Source organism: Mirounga leonina, unplaced genomic scaffold, assembly GCF_011800145.1.
Source record: "Mirounga leonina isolate KUSES-001 unplaced genomic scaffold, KU_Mleo_1.0 Mir_418, whole genome shotgun sequence".
Taxonomy (NCBI): domain Eukaryota; kingdom Metazoa; phylum Chordata; class Mammalia; order Carnivora; family Phocidae; genus Mirounga; species Mirounga leonina.
This window is the reverse complement of record NW_023270739.1, coordinates 5,610,472-5,629,740: the sequence shown is the minus strand read 5'-3', so window position 1 is coordinate 5,629,740 and position 19,269 is coordinate 5,610,472. Positions and strand designations below refer to the sequence as shown.

General features: G+C 37.1%; 1 protein-coding gene across 1 annotated transcript in view; it reads right to left on the bottom strand.

Annotated features, from left to right (window-relative positions):
* The window catches only part of ENTHD1 (ENTH domain containing 1), a 103,873-nt gene extending 84,669 nt beyond the window's left edge, over nucleotides 1–19,204 (bottom strand). Inside the window, exons 1-2 of the mRNA XM_034987467.1 lie at nucleotides 18,856–19,204; nucleotides 1,290–1,532 (exon numbers count right to left, since the gene is read on the bottom strand). Coding sequence (XP_034843358.1) covers nucleotides 1,290–1,532; nucleotides 18,856–19,204 — 592 coding nt within the window. The remainder of the gene's footprint in view (nucleotides 1–1,289; nucleotides 1,533–18,855) is intronic.
* Nucleotides 19,205–19,269: the final 65 nt, after the last annotated feature.

The window sequence follows — 19,269 nt, the reverse complement described above, 5'->3', positions numbered from 1 at the left end:
ATAAGTTTACAATGAAAGAGAAAGGAAGAGAGAAAAGCAGTGGAGGGAGAACAAGAAAGGCAACAGAGAAGTAGCAAAAGGAGTGAAGAAACTCTGGGTGAATTATAATTGGTGATTTTACTCCGTATAACACAAGCTGTGTTAGTTTGAACTGAAAGCTCCCATGAGAAAATTTCGGAATGGATCTCTTACCACTCCTGGTTTATTTCAAAATAAAATGGCTACCCTAAAGAAAGAGGTTTCACTACTTTTAGAAGCATATAGATGGCATTTGCTGTCTTTTACTGTCTTTCCATCTCTCCAGTCCACACAAGCACAAACTGAGTGAACATTTGAGAACTCCTGACTGAGTCAGAGAAGTACTTCAGTGATTTTTAGCAGGATTGCTCCATGTTGGTATTACTATTAACATTCTTAATTTCCATACTTAACTGACATTTGGAACATTTGTTCATACTGAATACCTGCAGTTCTTTCAGGATCTTGCTTAATAGAGTTACATGATAAAGCTAGGAGACAAGCCTCTGAAAATACTTTTAACTCTATGTTACTCCTGCTGTGTCCCTCACTTACAGCACCTGAAGTTTAGTTCCTTTCAAGGAACAGTGAGTCAAGTCACATTTCTTTAATGTTTTTTGCTTCCTCAAACTGGCCATTCCTTATACAAAACTTATCAACAGGGTTTGTACTGGAGAAGACAGAGCACAATGGCATTCTTTTATATTTTAGCAAATTTAGTAGAAAAGATAATCGCATTTTCCTACTGACTTCTATAACATTACAAAAAAATCCCTTTTCTAAAAAAACGTTCAGTTCATATTTAAAATTTTAAGCAAAGGAAAGAGTTATAAAATACGAGGCACTGTCGTCCTGTAGGAGTTTTAGAGACTTTCAGAATTCTGAGGCACATTTAAGAAAATGTTAATTTCTTGATTGGTAGGATCAAACAGCACAAAATGCACAGATACCTAGACCTTGAGTCTCACATTCCAGTTATGATTAAAATCTTAAAATGAATTATGATGCCAAATAAGTAGTCACTACTTTAATACCATTTAAGCTCAAAAATCCCATTTTATTTGAAACCCAGATAAACTGCATTCAGAAAATAGTCATAAAATTTTCTACTATTATTCTTCATCTTTGTTTTATACAGTACAATGTCTAACATAGTAATAGGAGTACTCATACAGTATTAATATTTCAGTACTAAAACCTAACGTTTTATATTTTTTAATTGTTCTTAAATGATACCTACTACACTGTAGGACAGTGTTCATTATACGTACTTTTATTACGTAGCCTTGCAACCTTGAGAAGCTTACGTTTCTTCTCTGAAGCAGGAGTTTCTGGTGTGTGGGCAGAAGCACATGCTGTTGGTGAGTTAGCTGTACCAGGTAATCTTTTAGGAAATGTCATAGAGTAGGAGGTGCGCCGTCTTGTCCGACATGCTACTTCCCTCTCTCTATGCAGCAACTGTTCATCCATCAGCAATGTTATGACTTGCTTAGACTTTTCCCGGATATAATAACCTGAAAAATACGTTGAATTTGCATAGGTAAGAAAATATTCATTGAGGTTACAATTAATTTTTATTCTAAAGAAAATTAGGGAAAAAAATGTAAGCAATGTAGCAAAGCAAAAAAAATCTGTAGCAAATGTACAGGGAAAACTAAGTTTCATTGGAATTGTCAGTAAGTACTCCGTTTCTTACACTTTAAGAAGAAAATAAATGTATGATGAAATCATATCACATATTGACATGAAAGTTTTCACTTTAAATATGCTATTTCCTTTTAAAAGCAATATATACTCTGCAATAAATCAAACAATACAGTCATAAAAGAGAAATGAGTTAGATCTAGATATATTACCATGACATATAGCTAAAGATTTAAAGTAATATGCATGGTATGATTCAAATTGGTAAAGCACAGAGGAAAATCAATCATTGTGTATGTATAGGAGAGAGAAGTTGATAGAGAAGTACATGGGTGGGTGGATGGATGGATGGATGGATGGGCAGGCAGACGACCAGCTGGGTCCCCACATGTTAATATCTGCTACCTTAAAGGAGTACAATTGGGGTGGGGCAAGAGTAGGGAGGGCAATTAGATTTTCTTTGACATAACATCTTATCAAAACAACTTGGTGCCATTAATAGAGTGCCAGAGCACAGTCTAAGACCAGACCTACGACAATGCTGTCCTTAACCATCTGTGTGACTCTGGTATGTTAGGCGGTCTGTCTGTGCTTGAGTTTTCTATGTGAAAACCAGTAGAAGCGTATCTGTTCAGTGTAATTCACAGATATAAAAGTATACTCACTCCAGTATATAGTATTATTGTTACTATTCTCAATCCCCTCCCATGAAAAATGATGAAGGAAAACCACTTCCCTCTCCACATCTTCAGACCAACTCATATTATAACATCTCATGTTTTCCCAAGTCTTCTTGCAGAAGTGAAATGAAAAGTGCCTAAAGATCCACTACTATGTTCATTTTGGGCTCTAAGCGTGATGAATTGAAATGTTAATACATCCAACTATAACTTACTAGCAGTGGAAGTAATGAGAAATGGTCAAATGCAGGGTGCATTTAGACAAAAGAGGCCAACCTGTTCTCTGCCAGTCATTTCATTAAGGACTGCTATGGACAGTGGCAGAGACCTTTGCTCAAGTTGCCGTCTTTCCCAAGATTATTTTATCTACTCTTAATCTCATTTTTTAGTCACTTACTCCTTCCAAACTTCTTTTATAACAGCTGTGAACTGTATCATTCTTGATACCTTCAATTTCCTATGAGTTAATTTGTAGTCCATAAACAAAAAATCCCGCAGTGTTTTGGGTTACCACTCAGTGTCGCCTGATAGAAGCCTGCTGGGACTGTCAGCCCTTGGGGACAACGTGCCAGACACGACTTTTTCCCTGGAAAACTGCCGTAGCTTGGTTTGGGGAAGGGGTGAAAAACTTGTTTTTCCATTTCTAACTTCACAAAAACTCATCTCCTTCTGCTTCCTCTCTCTCCCTCTACCCTAGCCACTCTGACTGCCTTCTTCTGTAATCACACCAGGCTCTGTGTCTCCTTCAAGCTGTGTGCTAGCTGTTGCTTCCTCCAGGGACTCTGCATGGTTAGGTCCCTAATTCATTCAAGTCTCTACTCAAATGTCACCTCCTCAGAGAAGCCTTCCTTCTGCCCACCCTCTCTAAAATAGCCCCATTCCCATCACTCTCTATTCTCTTACCTACATGTGTATGTGTATATATAAATGTATATTTTTGTGTATATTTATTTGTATATATACATAATAATATATAATAATATTTTTATATACATTTGTTTATTTGTTTACTGTTTATTTCCTCACCTACAAGTTCCATGAGGGCAGAGAGCCTCATTCACCCAGTATCTCCAGTGTCCGGAAGAATGATTGGCACATAGGAGATACTCAATAAATCTTTACTGTGTAAATGAATTGATAAAGGAGTAAATTACCAAAAGTCTCCATTTTCTCCTTGACATAGTGCAAATGGAACCAGATGGATGAAAGATACTGAATACCAATTTACAATGTAGCTGCCTGAGAAAGTTGCCTGGCCTGAAAGAGTTTCTTGCAACACCCTAATTACAAAAGGTCAGAACTAGAAATTATGGGACAGATGTGGATTATTTCACTTGAAGTCTGCATGAATTGGTGGGACTTGAAAGCAGCTACAAAAGCTCAAAGGTCCAAGCAGGTACATCAAGCAGAAAGCCACAATGACAAAGCACTTCTCCCTGAAACATCAGGGCTCCTCCCTGAGGGAGCAGGTTGACAGATGGGGAAGGTCAAGCCACAGTGGTTTACTTCTCACTCCAGGTTGTGCACAGCCCTGGCTACCTCCCCACCACCCTCGAGATGCTGGAGAGTAGAAACCTGGCTGTTCTAAAGCATCGAAGTTGAAAGTGAAAAAAAAATCCAAGAACCCAATAAACATACTTCAAGGATGAGTTAAATAATAACAATAGTACTAACAAGATGGCATCTCCTCCTTACTAAAGCAGAATTGTACTGGAATAGAACACATGTAGGAAGTAACCCTTTGTGTCTGGAAGAGAGAAAGAAAAAGGGAGGGGGGGAAGAAGGTGGGAGGGAGAGGGAGAAAGACAGGCAAAGGGAGGGAGAAAACATGGATTCTCTGAAATGAGAAATCAAACTATGAAACAGATCAATACCCAAAGATATATCAAGACGTAAAGCTTGTCATTGAGGTGAAGGGTAAAGTAAAAATAAAGCTATATTCTGTTTTAATTAGGAATCTTTGGGTTTTAAGTGACAGAAACTCAAATGGAACTGGCCATGGGAAAACCAGGGGTTGTGAAACTGGGCCTCAAGTACAAAAGAGGCAGAGACTGGAGAACTACCAGGACTCCTTTTCCCTCTCCCAGCCCTCTTTCCTTTGTGTAATACCTTCATTTTCTCCTCCTGCAGACTGGCTTCCTCCATCTGACTGTGGACATGGCCACAGACAGCTCATGCCTCACACTCTGCCACCTGAGAAGCCTCCCTCTTCCTTCATTCAAATTGGAAAAATCCAGGAGAATGACTTGGCTTGGCCCAGCTTGAAAGTCACATGCCCATCCCCTTGGCCTGAGGGTGGTATGCTCCATCAGCAATCCCCATCAGAAAGGCCCAGTGGAGGGGAGAGTCAACAGGATAAAAAAATGAACGAACAGAAAGCCAACTTGCAGAGGCATCCCAAACTCAGACAAAGGACAAGGACATACAAATCACCAGAGCAACTATGTGCCAGACCAATACCCAAGATACTCACTTATTCACTCAGGCAGTCATTTGATCACTTCTTGAACACGTGAGTCAGGAATTGTTCTAGAAGCACAAGTGAGGAAAAAATAGACGAGATTCCCAAGACAAGATAATTTCAGAAAAATAAATGCTCTGAAGGAAATAAAGAACAGTGAGGTGCTAAACATCAAGTTGTGGTGCAGTGAAGAAAAGTCGTATCACCTGCATCTTGAACAGCAAGAAAAAGCCAGCCCTGCAGACATCCAGGCAGAGGGAATAGCTTGGACTTCACTTCTTCAGGAAGCCTCCTGTTGAGAGAGAGCAAGCCCCTCCCAGCTCGGCCTGCACATACGTGCTCAGGCCTGGTTTCCACACTCAGGCACCTGCACTTGTCTCTTACAGAACTTCCACAGCTTGTAATTGCTTATTGATTTGATAAGTGTCTTTTTCCTCCATTACAGCATAACATCCATGAAGGCCAGAATTATACCTGTTTGCTTAAGAGTTACTTCAGAAATGTCTGTTAAATAAATGAAGGAACATGCTGAGGAAAAATGTCCCAAATGCAGGGGAGGAGTGTCTGTAAATGCACAAATGAGCATCATGTAAAGGGATCTGGAAATACGGTAAATTCAAAAATGTTGGGCAATGAGATGCGCCAGCAGCAAAGACACACACCAGACTTCTAGAAAAACATGTATCAGGCTTGAAACTGTGGTCATAAAATATCTAACACCCCTCCCTCCATACCTGACCCACTAACCAATCAAAATTTCTTCTTCTTCTTCTATTCCTTTCTCAATGAATTTTATCTCCATTCTAAGCCCGAAATATGAACATTCACCTCCCCACACTCAGTACCCCATGTCTACTGATGGTACCAACTAAGTATCTTCTAACACATCCTCTCTTCTCTATCTCCCTTAATTCAGGCCCTGCTCATATCTTGCCTGTGGAGTTCTGAATTATTTACTTATCTCGAGTCTCCTTTACCCTCTACCCTCCACAATGTCTCTGAAGGTGAGAGTGAGTGTGGGCGTAGGGAGGGAGGGGAGAAGTATCCCCAACAGTGTTATTTTCAAGTTAAAAAAAAAAAAACCTTCAAGCTGGCACAGTAAGTTCATGCTTCAAAGTACCCCTCTGCTCTGCTCCAAATACACAGCAATAATAGACATTGCCAGTCTCAAAAACAAGATAAAAACCTCCACAAACCAGAAATGTATGAGAAATGAAAAGGTGATGAGCAGGGCTGAAGCCCCAGGGCTGCTGGGCTCTTGATCTGGCAGCCAGGAGCTCAGCTCCTCAGGTGTTAGGGAGCCAGAGCTGGTCTCACTCTTTGATGTTAGGGGGTATCCATGTTTGTGAGAAAAGGCTGAAAAGAAAAAGAAGGGAAAAAACCAGCTGCTAATTGCTTCCTGGGCTGTCACATATTTGTAGCTGTGGGTCCGGAAGCCAGAAGACAGGTGTGCAGGCTTAAACCGAGCCATCCCCGCCTCAGTGACTGCATCTAAGACACTCTGGTTCTATCACAGGGCATGAGCCCTGAGATGCCTTTGTAAGGGCTGTACGGGAGCCTCTAAGGACCTGGCTGGCAAGAACTGAAAACCAACATAAAAGGGTGAACATAGATGATGGAGGAAGAATCTCCCAGTCAAAACAAGATAGAAAACTAACATTCCAAAATAGTTTTTTTTTTAAATCTAATGCTTAAGAAAGATGGCTGATAAAAGCAGCAATCAAAACACTATTTCACTCTAAATGAAATCAATGTTCTGTAGGATTCTGTAAGATCTTCTATAAATCAATATTCTATATTGTTAGATTTTAAAATTGTAAATGAAGATTTTTATTCTTATGTATTTATACATTTATTTGTGTATTTATTTATTTATTTGAGAGAGAAAGATCATGCATGCATGAAGCGGGGGTGGGGGGGTGGGGGGGCAGAGGGAGAAGGAGAGACAAAATCCCAAGCAGGCACCACGCGGAGCATGAGCCCGATGTGGCGCTTGATCTCAGGACCCTGAAATCATAACCTGAGCTGAAATCAAGAGTCATACGCTTAACCACCTGAGCCACCCAGCCGCTCCCTAAACAAAGATTTTTAAGTAAATGCGATTGAGAGAGATTAATATAGGAATCATATCCACAACAAGAAATATGAGATTATGAAACAAAACAAAAATAGGCAGAAATGAAATAAAAATAGATGGATATGAAAAGAGCCAATTAAAAATCCTAGAAATGAAAACTATAGTCAGTGGGATTAAAAAGAAAAAACCCTCCACATCCAAGATAAACTCCAGAATTTAACAGTTGGAGAGATAATCGAAGAATAGTTGGTAGTTGAAGAATAGTATTAAGGAATTCTTCCAAAATACAACGCAGAGAGGCAACAAGATTAAAAAGATTAATTAAAAGTCATAAAGGACAGATGGCAAGGCCCAGTATTCACTTAGAAGAAGTTTCAAAAGAAGAAAATTATGGTAATCACAAAAAAGCAATATTCAGAGCAAAAGGGGCTGGAAATTTTACAGAAAAGACATGAATCCTCACATCGAAAATGATCTCCAAAGACTAAACAGGACAAATAAAAATAAACCTATATGTAGAAACACTGTAGAAAAACAGAAGAACATTTAGGATAATGAGAAGCTCTTAAAACCTACCAATGGAAAAAAAAATTCAAAAGTTTCCAAGCCCACCTTCGGACCTACAGTACCCACTAATCAGCTGTTCAGTCAGCAAACATTTATTCGGCATCTCCACCAAACCGGGTGAAGAAACAGAGATACCAGTAAAGTAACTTCCGCTCTCTAAACCCTGCAGTCCAGTGAAGGAGACTGACAGGTACTTGGGTCATACAGCAGCATGCTTCAACAGATGCGTGGGCAAGGTGCATCGGAGGAGCGGAAACTGCGGAAACAGGGCAAAGTCCTTCCAGTGAATGGTTGCACTGAGCGTTATTTGGACATGAACATACACTGCAGGAAGTAAAAGTAATAAAAGTAAAAATACGCCAAGGATTAATAGTATTAGTCAATACTGACTGATGACTTACTAGGTGTCTGACTTTCAGACATTATCTCCGGTCCTCACTAAGTCCATTTTGCAGATGAGAAAAGTAAGTTTAGGGGAAGTAAAAAACTTTCCCAAAGTCATAAAGGTAATAATAAGCTAGAAGGTAGAGACTAGCTCTATAGAAAGACCACAATACAGACTTTAATTTCTTTGACTGAATTTAGCATACAAATGTAAGCTTTTTTATTTGATGAGAACCTCGAGAAGAGAGTGATTGTGTTGACATAGCACCAAAGTGCTAAACTGGTTGTTCTCCCTTGTTTGTTTACTGTACTTTGCTGTCCACGTGTGTACAATATGTAAAGAGAAACGTGGGAAGACTGGCTGGACTAGCATATTTAAGTTTAAATAGATTCGTGGTTTGTTTCTTGCTGTTGTGATGACCAACGACTATATTTGTTCAAAGGAGCAAAAGGTGATCCAAAATACTCAACTGTTTTAGGTATAAAGGTTTTGTCTGAACTCACAGTAATATAACTTTTAAGTAACTTTCAACAATAACAGAACAGGCTTATGATGACCCAAAGCCTGGGTGTTTGTTTAAAGGAAATTCATTTGTTCATCAAAACTATAAGAATGTTTGTTACAGGAAATGACATTTGTTCAGTGGCCTTGTGTTAATTAACCCACCTCTCTGAAAATGAGCACATCTACCTCGCACTAATGAATCCACCCACCACCATCCATCGGGGTGGGGGGGTTCTGTTAAAGAATTCCGACTACTGCCATAGAGAGAAAATCAAGTCTGATGCACTGGGAAGCTAGATTCTTCCCACAGTGCTTAGCCACTACCCCGCACGCCTGGGAACTGCCTGCCTCACACCGCCCCCCCGCCCCCCCATATTCTGTTCCTCCTGTACAAGAAGGAATACCCTCAGATTTCAGTTATTCAGCTTTTAGTGTCTTAACACAGCTAACCAAAATCTAAAGCAACTCTTTTACACTTTTAAATATTTTCTTTTTCTTGAACTCACTCTTTCCAGATATCTTGGCTCTGTTTAATTATTATAGTCACCTTGAAAGGGAAATTCCAATCATTCTCTTTTTCTCCTACTTGCCCACTTTCCCTCTTTCTCTAAACCCTTTCAGGGCCCAAATTCCTGGTGTTTCCTCCCCTTCTGTGAGAACCTGCACTCAAAAAACAACCTCCTGCTCCTCAAAATATATGTAAATATATAAATGTATATTATATTGTAAATGTAAATATATAAATATATAAATGAATCACATCTTCCAGAGTCTTTGCTTTTTACATTTTGGTTTATATCTCTTAACTCTGGCTTACAAGGCTTACTTCCTACTCTAAGACATTCAGACTTCAGTGAGCAAATGGGTAGGGCCAATCCTGGAGGCAGAGAGGTAGGCTGTGCAAAATCAGCCATGGATATAAGTGTGAAGCATCTAATTCCCCAAATTAGATGACCGATAATGATGGTGGAAAACTAAAATGGCAGTAATGTCACCAGTGCGTACTAAGTTACTTCTAGTAAAACTGCTTAACATAACCTTTTTTAATACAGATTTTATTTACTTTATTTGAGAGAGAGAGCGTGAGCAAGAGAGAGAGAAGGAGCAGGGGGGAGAGGGAGAAGCAGACTCCCCGCTGAACAGGGAGCCCGATGTGGGACTCCATCCCAGGACCCTGGGATCATGACCTGAGCCAAAGGCAGTCACTTAACCAACTGAGCCACCCAGGCGCCTGAAAATTTGTACCTTTTAAAAAAAAAAATCTACTTTTAATTTAAATATGAGTGTATGTACATATAAAATGGCCCATTTAAACAAAATTAACTGCAATCTCATGACTTACCTAATTGAGAATAAAGTAGTACATAAATCTATAATGCACACATTTCCAAGAACCTGAATTGGTTTTATAAAAAGAATACCATAATTTGTATAAATAAATAATTTGATGGTATGAAACATTCAACTGGGTATTTTTCAGACAATTTTAATTAAGTTCACTCTAGTAGTTCAGTGAAACTTTGTTAGGATATTTTTAAAAACTCAATTAGGAGAGGCTGTGTAGCATAATAATAGAATAGGACTAAACAGTATTAAGATATATGAGCTTTAATCATGTTCAGTCATCAATTAGCTGTGCAACCTTACCTAAATAATTTAATCTATCTGAGCGTTAGCTCCTCATCTCTGTAAGAGAGATAACACATATCTTTCCTTCCTCTAAGATGTTGTAAGGCTCAAATGAGATAACAAACATGAAAATGCTCTATTATTAAAATCTAATAACTCAAACAACTAGATACCTCATGGAAAAGAATGAACTTTACTTCTACCTCACAATATACACAAAAGTTAATTCTAGATCAATCATAGACCTAGCTAAAACTGTAAGATGTCTGGAAGAAAACATAAGAGAATTCCTTCATGGCCTCGGGGTAGGCAAGTTTCTCAGACAAGATACAAAAGGGTTCAGCCATAAAGGGAAAAAACACACTGCATTTCATCAAAAGACATTTAGAAAGTGAAAGACAAGCCACAAACTTGGAGAAAATACTTGTAATCCATGTATCTGACAAAGGACTCATATCCAAAATGTATAAAGAAACCTTATGAATTAAATCAAAAATAAGCAAAAAAAATTGATAATAGGCAAAACACTTGAATAGGGAAAAGATGTTCATATGTCCACAAATCATACAAAAAGATGCTCAACAACTCTTCAGGGAAATTGAGATTGAAACAACACTATATACCCATCAGATTGGTAAAATAAAAAAAGAATAAGAGTATTTAAGTACTAACAAGGATGTGGAGCAACCAAACTCTCAAACACTGCTGGTGGAAGTACAAAATGGTAAAAACCACTTTAGAAGATTGAATATACACCTGCTCTATGACCCAGAAATGCCACTCCTAAGCGTATGCCCAACAGAACTGAGTATGTATGGCCACAAAAAGACTTAACATAAGAATGTTCATAATAGCTTTATTCATATAGCCAAGAACTATACACACACCAAATGCCCATCAACAGAAGATGGGCAAACAAACTGTGAGATGTTCATATAATGGAATAGGACTCACCAATAAATAGGAATGATACTACTGATATATGCAACAACATACATGAGTCTCAAAATCATTCATTAGTGGAGATAAAGGAGCCAGAGGCAAAAGAATACATATGTTTCCATCTGTGTGAATTTCAAGAACAAACACAACTAATTTATGCAGCAGAAGAAATTAAAATAGCAGTTGCCTCTGGGAAGGAGGGAGAATTGACTAGAAAGGGGGATAAAGGAACTTTCTGGGATGATGGAGATGTTCTTTATCTTGATATGGGTGATTGGTTATACTTACCAACATTCATCAAATTGTACACTTAATATCTGCGCATTTTATAGTATATAAACTATATCTCAATAAAGCACTGTTAACATTAAAAATCTATTTTAAAAAGTAATTTATAGTAAAGAGATGGAAATTTTATGGTTAAAGGAGTCAACTTTGACATTTATATTTTTTATATTCCTAAAAGAAAGTCAATTGCTATAAATCCACTAAAAGTATAAAAGTATTAAGGTATTAGTCATCCATTCATCTAATATCTATTGAGTAATCCTACTCCCAGGCAATGTAGTAAGTGCTAGGGATAATGTTCTTGCCCTTTAGAAATTCAGTTTTGCAAGAGATATAGGCATGTATATGAATGTGTTCTGACAGATGCTGTGCACATAAGGGAGAGAATGTCAAAGAGATTCGGGACTATCAGTTGGAGACCCTGAATCACCTGTAGGAACATGGCACCCTTTCTGATGAGTTTGAGTCTAATTTGTAATGGGCCCTAAAACTGAGATAAAAGAAACGGGCCCAGCCATGCCAACTGCATCTAGCTATTTGTCCAAGACCACAAAATTAGTTAGATTTGAGTGAAGGGTATTTTAAGCCATGATTGCTGCAAGTAAAGAGTATTAAGTATACATTTCTTGTACCATCTTTGGCCTAAAATAACTGAAACAGATGAAAAAAAGGATAAACTTCTCAGTTCCTGTCCCAGATTAATGAACACAACTAGTTCAGTTCTCAGGTCCTTCCTATGTGCTCCGTTGACAGCATGCAGAAGAGAGAACAGCATGAGCAGGATGGGGATAACATCATTCATTCATTCAATCATTCATTCAACAATACAGTATTAAGAACATGGATTCTAGAGTCAAAACGTCTAGTTAATAATCTTGGCTCTGCCACTAACTAACTGTGTGAACTAGCTATTCAACCTCTTTGTATCTTACTTTCCTCATCAGTAAAATGGGGCCAATACTGCAACCTGTCTCAAAGGGTTATTATGAAGATTAAATGAGTTAATACATGCAAAGTGTTTAGAAGAGTCTTTGTCATGTAGTTAAATGCTATAAACTTGTTTGCTAATATAGGGGGTCCAAAAAGTTGGGGAATACAGAATAAACTTATTCTTAAACAGTATGTTGGTTACATTTTAAATTAATATGTTCAATGTTTTTCTATAGATTCTAGACACTGTTTCAGGTAAAGTACCTCTAAATTTAAAGCAATGTGTTCAATTGTCAACCTAAAAAAATCCAAAACTATAATACAATAGAGTGTCCCCAAGATCTGGAAACACAATGAAAATCATGTATTTATTGTAAATTTTTTCAGTTTAATAATTAGACTCATTGCTTTAAATTTACTTTATCTGAAAAGCTGTCTGGAGGTTGAAGAAAAGCATACTGAGAACCTTATTTGAAATGTTAACTAACAAACTATTTGAAAACAAGTTTCTCCTGTTCTCTAAGTTTTCCGAATTGTTTTCTCAACCTTTCCCCCCTATAGTCCAGTTGCCTCCCCTTAGCCGTGAGGAATACTTTCCAAGACCCCTGGTGGATACCTGAAACTGTGGATAGTATCAAACCCTATATGTGTTTTTTTCCTACACACGCATACCTACAATGAAGTTTAATTTCTGAATTAAGCAAGTAACAGATTAACAACAATAAAATAGAACAATTGTAACAATATACCGTAATAAAAGTTATTATAGAATGGGGTCTCTCTCTCAAAATATCTTATTGTACTCTACTCACCTTTCTTCATGTGATGATGTGAGATAATGCAATGTCTATGTGATGAGATGAAATGAAGTGAATGGCGCAGGCATTGTGATATGGCACTAGGCCCTACCAACCTTCTGAACAATATGTCAGAAGGTGGATCATCTGCTTCTGGACCACAGGTAACTGAAATTGTGGAAATCAAAACCACAGATAAGGGGAGACTACTAAAATACTTCTATTAATTACTGGGCAGGCACTGTGTGATAGGCACTGTTGTAATGTTGGAGATAGAACATGGACAAAGCAGACATAAAATAACCCTGCCCTCATGAAACTTACATTCTAGTAGGAAGAGATAGAAAACAAATAAATAATAAAATAAAATATGCCCTATGTCAGAGAAGAAAAACTATGAAGAAAAATAAAGCAGAAGGTGGCTAGGGTATATCAGTGCAAAGAGAGGGATAAGGCTGATTTTTCATAAATAGGGTAGATATAAAGGGCCTCACTAATAAGATGACTTTCCCAGCAGAGAGCTGAAGTATGTGAGAAAGCAGTGCAGGTATCTGGGGATGAGCACTCTAGGCAGAGTAAAAACCAATCAATCAAGGAAACAAAAAAAAGATCTTTTTTCTATAATTTCTTATGCTTTTATCTTTTTTCTTTGTCTCTTCTTCTTCTTTTTTTTTTCTTTGTCTCTTCTTGATAACCTGTATCTCAGGTAGGATCCAGCTATAGATTACTTGGATCACTGCAATTTCTCTCTCATTAATTTCTCAGTATAAACTTCACTCTCTTTTTTTCTCTTCTGATCCAATAAGATCATTCTCATTGAGTAGTTTTTCAATGATCACATTTCTTACCTCAAGCCTCCTGCTTTTTTTATGACTTCTACTCAATAAAAATTTACCCATGTCTAGTATGTACCAAGGCCTGATGGTAAAAAGATGACTATCATATGACATAAACCATTCAGAATCTAGTCAAGAATATATCTGTACATATATATGTACATGTATACACACACATGCACACATATATGACATACACATATACATCAAATGGATATACTGTAAAAAACACACACTGATATTATTAATGAAGTGCTGCAGCAATTAATTCTGCCCAGTGAGGAAAAGAAGAGACAGTTGGAGATATACAGGAAAAGACCTCTGAGCTAGGATTTGATGACTAAGTAGGAACCCAACAAACATATAGCAAGAAACGACTATTATAAGGAAGAAGAAACATCTTAAGCATCAGCACAGAGAGGTGGAAGCAAATAATACTTTAGTAATGCTAGACGTAATGTATTAGATTGAAGACTAAGGAAATAAGAGTAGAAAGGTCAATTGGGAATATGCTAAAGAGCCTGACTTTAACCTGAAAGCCAGTGGTTCCCAAATTATTTTGACCGCATACCCAATTAGTAACAAATTTTTGTGCATGCATCAACCCCCAATATACATATACATTTGCTTATGTATAAATTAAATTATGCCAAGAGCTACTATTCTAATATGTTACACTCATTAGAAAACAAACACAAAAAGATAAATGCATAAAAGATAAAAATGAAATAAGTAATATTATTCTTGTCCTCTTGGTGCTACCAAATCATCAAGAGTATTTACAAAGTCCAAGATAGTGTACTTGCACATACTTCTTTGATCCTAGGCTCAACTGTTAGGAAATCTGAAAGACCGTTATGATAGTGAGTTTAAGCATATCCAAATATACCATACTTTGTACACATAAAAGGTATAAATGCATAAATAAGCTTGTTTGTTTATAATTTCATACTTATCTATTTTATCTCTCAAAATAGCTCATAAACTCTTTAGAGCAGGGGCTGATCCTCTCTTTCCACTTAAAAATCATCAAAGTACTTAGTACAGTGATAAAATAGCTGCTCTGTAAAGTAAAAAAATGATTATATTCCATTCACTATCATCCAAACTATTATGCCTTTTTTTTTAAACCTAATTCTTGGGGATGCAAAATCTTAATTAGTATTTTATTTTAATTTTTAATAATAAATTTAATCCTCATGGAGGTTGATGCCTTTACAATTTCTAGACTAAGAAGCACAGCATTATCAAAACCCAAGAAGATTTTCTCCAATTTCATCATTAAACCTCAAACCTGGGGCGCCTGGGTGGCTCAGTCGGTTAAGCAACTGATTTTTTATTTCAGCTCAGGTCATGATCTCAGGGTCATGATATCAAGCCCTGTGTCAGGCTCCACGCTCAGTGTGGAGTCTGCTTGAGATTCTCTGCCTCTCCCTCTGCCCCTCCCCCTTGCTCATGCTCTCTCACTCATGTGCGCTCTCTCTCACTAAAAAAAAAATAAAAATCTTTAAACCTCAAACCTGACCTTAAGTAAACAGTTCAAAAATAAAGAGGCTATACATTATGACCAAGTGAGACTTATGCTAGGGATGCAAGGCTGGTGCCCATATGGAAATCAATCAATGTAATACACCAGATTAATAGAATAAAGGGGGGAAACACATAATCATCTCAATAGATGCAGAAAAAGCATTTGACAAAAGTCAACAGCCTTTCCTCATAAAAACACTCAACAAACTAGGCATAGAACTCCAACAACCTTATGATAAAAAACATCTATAAAAACCTACACCTAACATCATACCTAATGGTGAAAGACTGAAAGCTTTCTTCTTAAGATCAGGAACAAGACAAGAATGTCTGCTCTCACCACTTCTATTCAACATTGTACAGGAGGTTTTAGGCAGGGAAATTAAGCAAAAAGAGAAATAAAAGACATCCATATTGGAAAGGAAAAGTAAAACATCTCTATTTGCAGATGACATGATCTTGCATGTAGGAAATCCTAAGGAATCTTAAAAAAAAGAAACAAGTTCAGCAAGTAGTAGGACACAAGACCAATATACAAAAATAACTTGGTCAGTTGTATTTCTATATATTAGCAATGAATAATCTGAAAATGGAATTAAGAAAACAATTCCACTTTCAATAGCATCAAAGAGAATAAAATACTTACAAATAAATTTACCAAAAGAAATGTTAAGACTTGTGCACTGAAAACTACAAAACATGTATGAAAAAAATGAAAGAAGACCCTAAATAAAAGGGAAGACATCTTGTGTTCTTGGATTGGAGGAACGGATGTTGTTAAGATGGCAATATTCTCAAAATTGATCTACAGATTCAATGCAATCTCAATCAAAATTCTAGTTGTGTTTTTTACAGAAATTGACAAGCTAATGCTAAACTGGATATGGAAATGCATGAGACCCAGAAAGGCCACAACAATATTGAAAAAGGACAAAGCTGGAGGACTCAACTTTATTTTGAAATTTACTACAAAGCTACAGTAATCAAAATTGTGTGGAACATAAGGATAGACACAGAGATCAGTAGCACAGAAATGGGAGTACAGAAATAAACCCTTACATCTATGGTCAACTGATTTTCATAAGGCTGCCAATATAATTCAATGAGGGAAAGAATAGTCTTTTCAGCAAGTAGTCGTGGGACAACTGGATATCCACATGCAAAAGAATGAGGTTGGACCTCTACCTCACACCATACACAAAAATTAACTCAAAATGGATCTAAGATCTATATGGAAGAGCTAAAACTATAAAACTCTTAAGAAAAAAAAAACATAGGTATGAATCTTCATGAACTTAGATTAGGCAGTGATTTCCTACATATGACACTTAAAACATAAGCACCAAAGGAAAAATTGATAAATTGGACTTCATGAAAATTTAATAAGAAAGTAAAAAGACACCCTATAGAATGGGAGAAGATATTTACAAATCACCCATCTGGTAGGCGTCTTGTATCCAGAATATATAAACTCTTAAAACTCAACAATTAAAAAAAAAAAAACAGTTAAAAATGGACGAAGGATTTCTACAGACATTTCTCCAAAGACCTATAAATGGGCAACAAGGGCATATAAAGATACTCAACATCATTAGTCTTTAGGGAAATGTGAATTGAAACCACATGAGATACTACTTTTCACATTCAGTAGAATGGCTATAATCAGAAAGATGGACAATAACAAGTGTTGACAAGGATGTGGAAAAACAGGAACCCTCTTACATCTTTGGTAAGAATGTAAGATGGTGCAGCCGCTAAGGAAAACAAGTTACTGGTCCCTCAAAAACCCAAACATAGAATTGCCATTTGATCCAGCAATTTCACTCTTAAATATACACCCAAAGGAATTGAAAGCAGAGACTCAAACTGACACTTGGATGTTTTCATTCATTGCAGCAATATTCACAATAGCCAAAAGGTGAAAACAACCCAAGAATCCACCAACTGATGAATAGATAAACAAAATGTGGTATGTTTATACAATGGAATGTTGTACAACTATAAAAGGAATGACGTTTTGATACATCCTACAACACATGAACTAGAAGACATTATGGTATGTGAAATAAGCCAGACAGAATAGGGCAAATACTATATGATTCCACTTATGTGAGGTACCCAGAATAGGCAAATGTACAGAGACATAAAGTAGATAAGAGGTTAGCAGGAGAGTCATTGCTTAATGGTTATGGAGTTTCTGTCTGGGGTGATGAAAAGTTTTGGAAACAGTGGTGATAGTTGTGCAACACTGTGAATGGAATCAATGCCACTGAACTACACACTTAAAATGACAAATTTTGTTATTTACATTTTATCACAATTTTAAAAAATTAATAATATACCTAAAGCCACAGGATCGTATACTTTAAATGGGTGAACTGTATGGTATGTTGAATTGTATCACAATAAATTTGATTTTTAAAACATGAAGAAAAAAAAGAAAGGCACTCTGGGGCTATAAAAGGACATGGGAGAATCTTAAATGCATACTGTCAAGGAAAGAAACGAGTCTGAAAAAGCTTCATATTGTATGATTCCAACTATACAACATTCTGGAAAAGGCAAAACAATAAGGACAATAAAAAGATCCGTGGTTGCCAAGGGTTCTAGGCAGGGGAGAAAAAAACCAACAGGTGGAGCACAGAGCATTCTCAAGGCAGTGAAACCATTCTGTATGATACTGGAATGGTACCTACATGACAAGCATTTTTCAAAACCCACAGAACTGGAGAACACAAAGAGTGAGCCTTAAGGGAAACAAAGGATTTTAATGTATTAACACTGGTTTGTCAACTGTAACAAATGCACCACACTAATGCAAGATGTTAATAGGAGAAACAACGCGTGGATAGAGAAGGGTTATGTGGGACCTCTGTTCTTTCTGTGTAATTTTTCTGTAAACCTAAAACTGCTTTTTAAAAAGTCTATTCTAAAAATGTATACTTAACACAAAGACTGCACTGAATTTTATCCTCTTCTCATGATTCATAAGACTATTCACTTTAAGCACAGATTATAATTTTACATTAGACGAGGAGGAAGTGCTGATTCTTTTAGCATTGTAGATCTCAGACACTACCAAATCATCTCAGTTCAGTATTCCACACACCCTTCCCCTACTTCACCTCCTCCTCCACCCCCGACAAGATTACTTTATGACCTAAATTCTTGTATTCATATAAGTACTTCCGTCTAGATAGTCTTTGAAGATTCTATAGTCTTTGGAAACACTTCCTTATACTTATGACTGAATTCCAGTCTAATTATAATTACGAATTACAGTGACATTATTATACCAAGCCGCCATGCCTCCTGTTTTATTCACTTTGTTCATTTTCTATGAGGTATCATTTTATCAGGAACCTTGGTATGTTAGTTTTACACATCTTTTGGGGGGAAAAAATTGTTCTTGAAGGCCCTCAAGAGTCAACACAAAGGGAAACTATAGCTGTCCCAGAAGAAAGATGGCCAACACATTTAAGAAGAACTTTTCCCCAGCTCCTGGTTTAAAATGATCCCCTCCCAAACCTCTAATCTTTATTGGCACACTGTATGCATTTCTTTTACCTTGGTCTTTTCCAGCTTCATCTATGTGTTGAAAATCTTTCAGCGTTTGAAGGTTACAGAACCCCTCTTTGCAATGCTGAATAACTTTCTTTGATCCATTCTTGATGAGATAATCCATTAGCGTAAGGGATTTATACACATGGCGCCAGTTCTTCCCATGATCATTGAGTCTCTGCCATAGCATATTCATAATCTCTGACAGAGAAATTGTGTTGAAGGTCAGGTCACTGATATCTAACATCAGAGAACTAGAAGGACCCCAAGGGTCATTAGAAGTTGCTTCTCTGACTTTTATTTCGGCATCTGAGTAATTTTTCACGAAGTTTTTCACTTGCCTCCTGAATGCCATAGGTAAGACAAGTTTGAAGGTGAGATGGGGATGAGAGCAATGGAATAGGAGTTAATATAATTGGT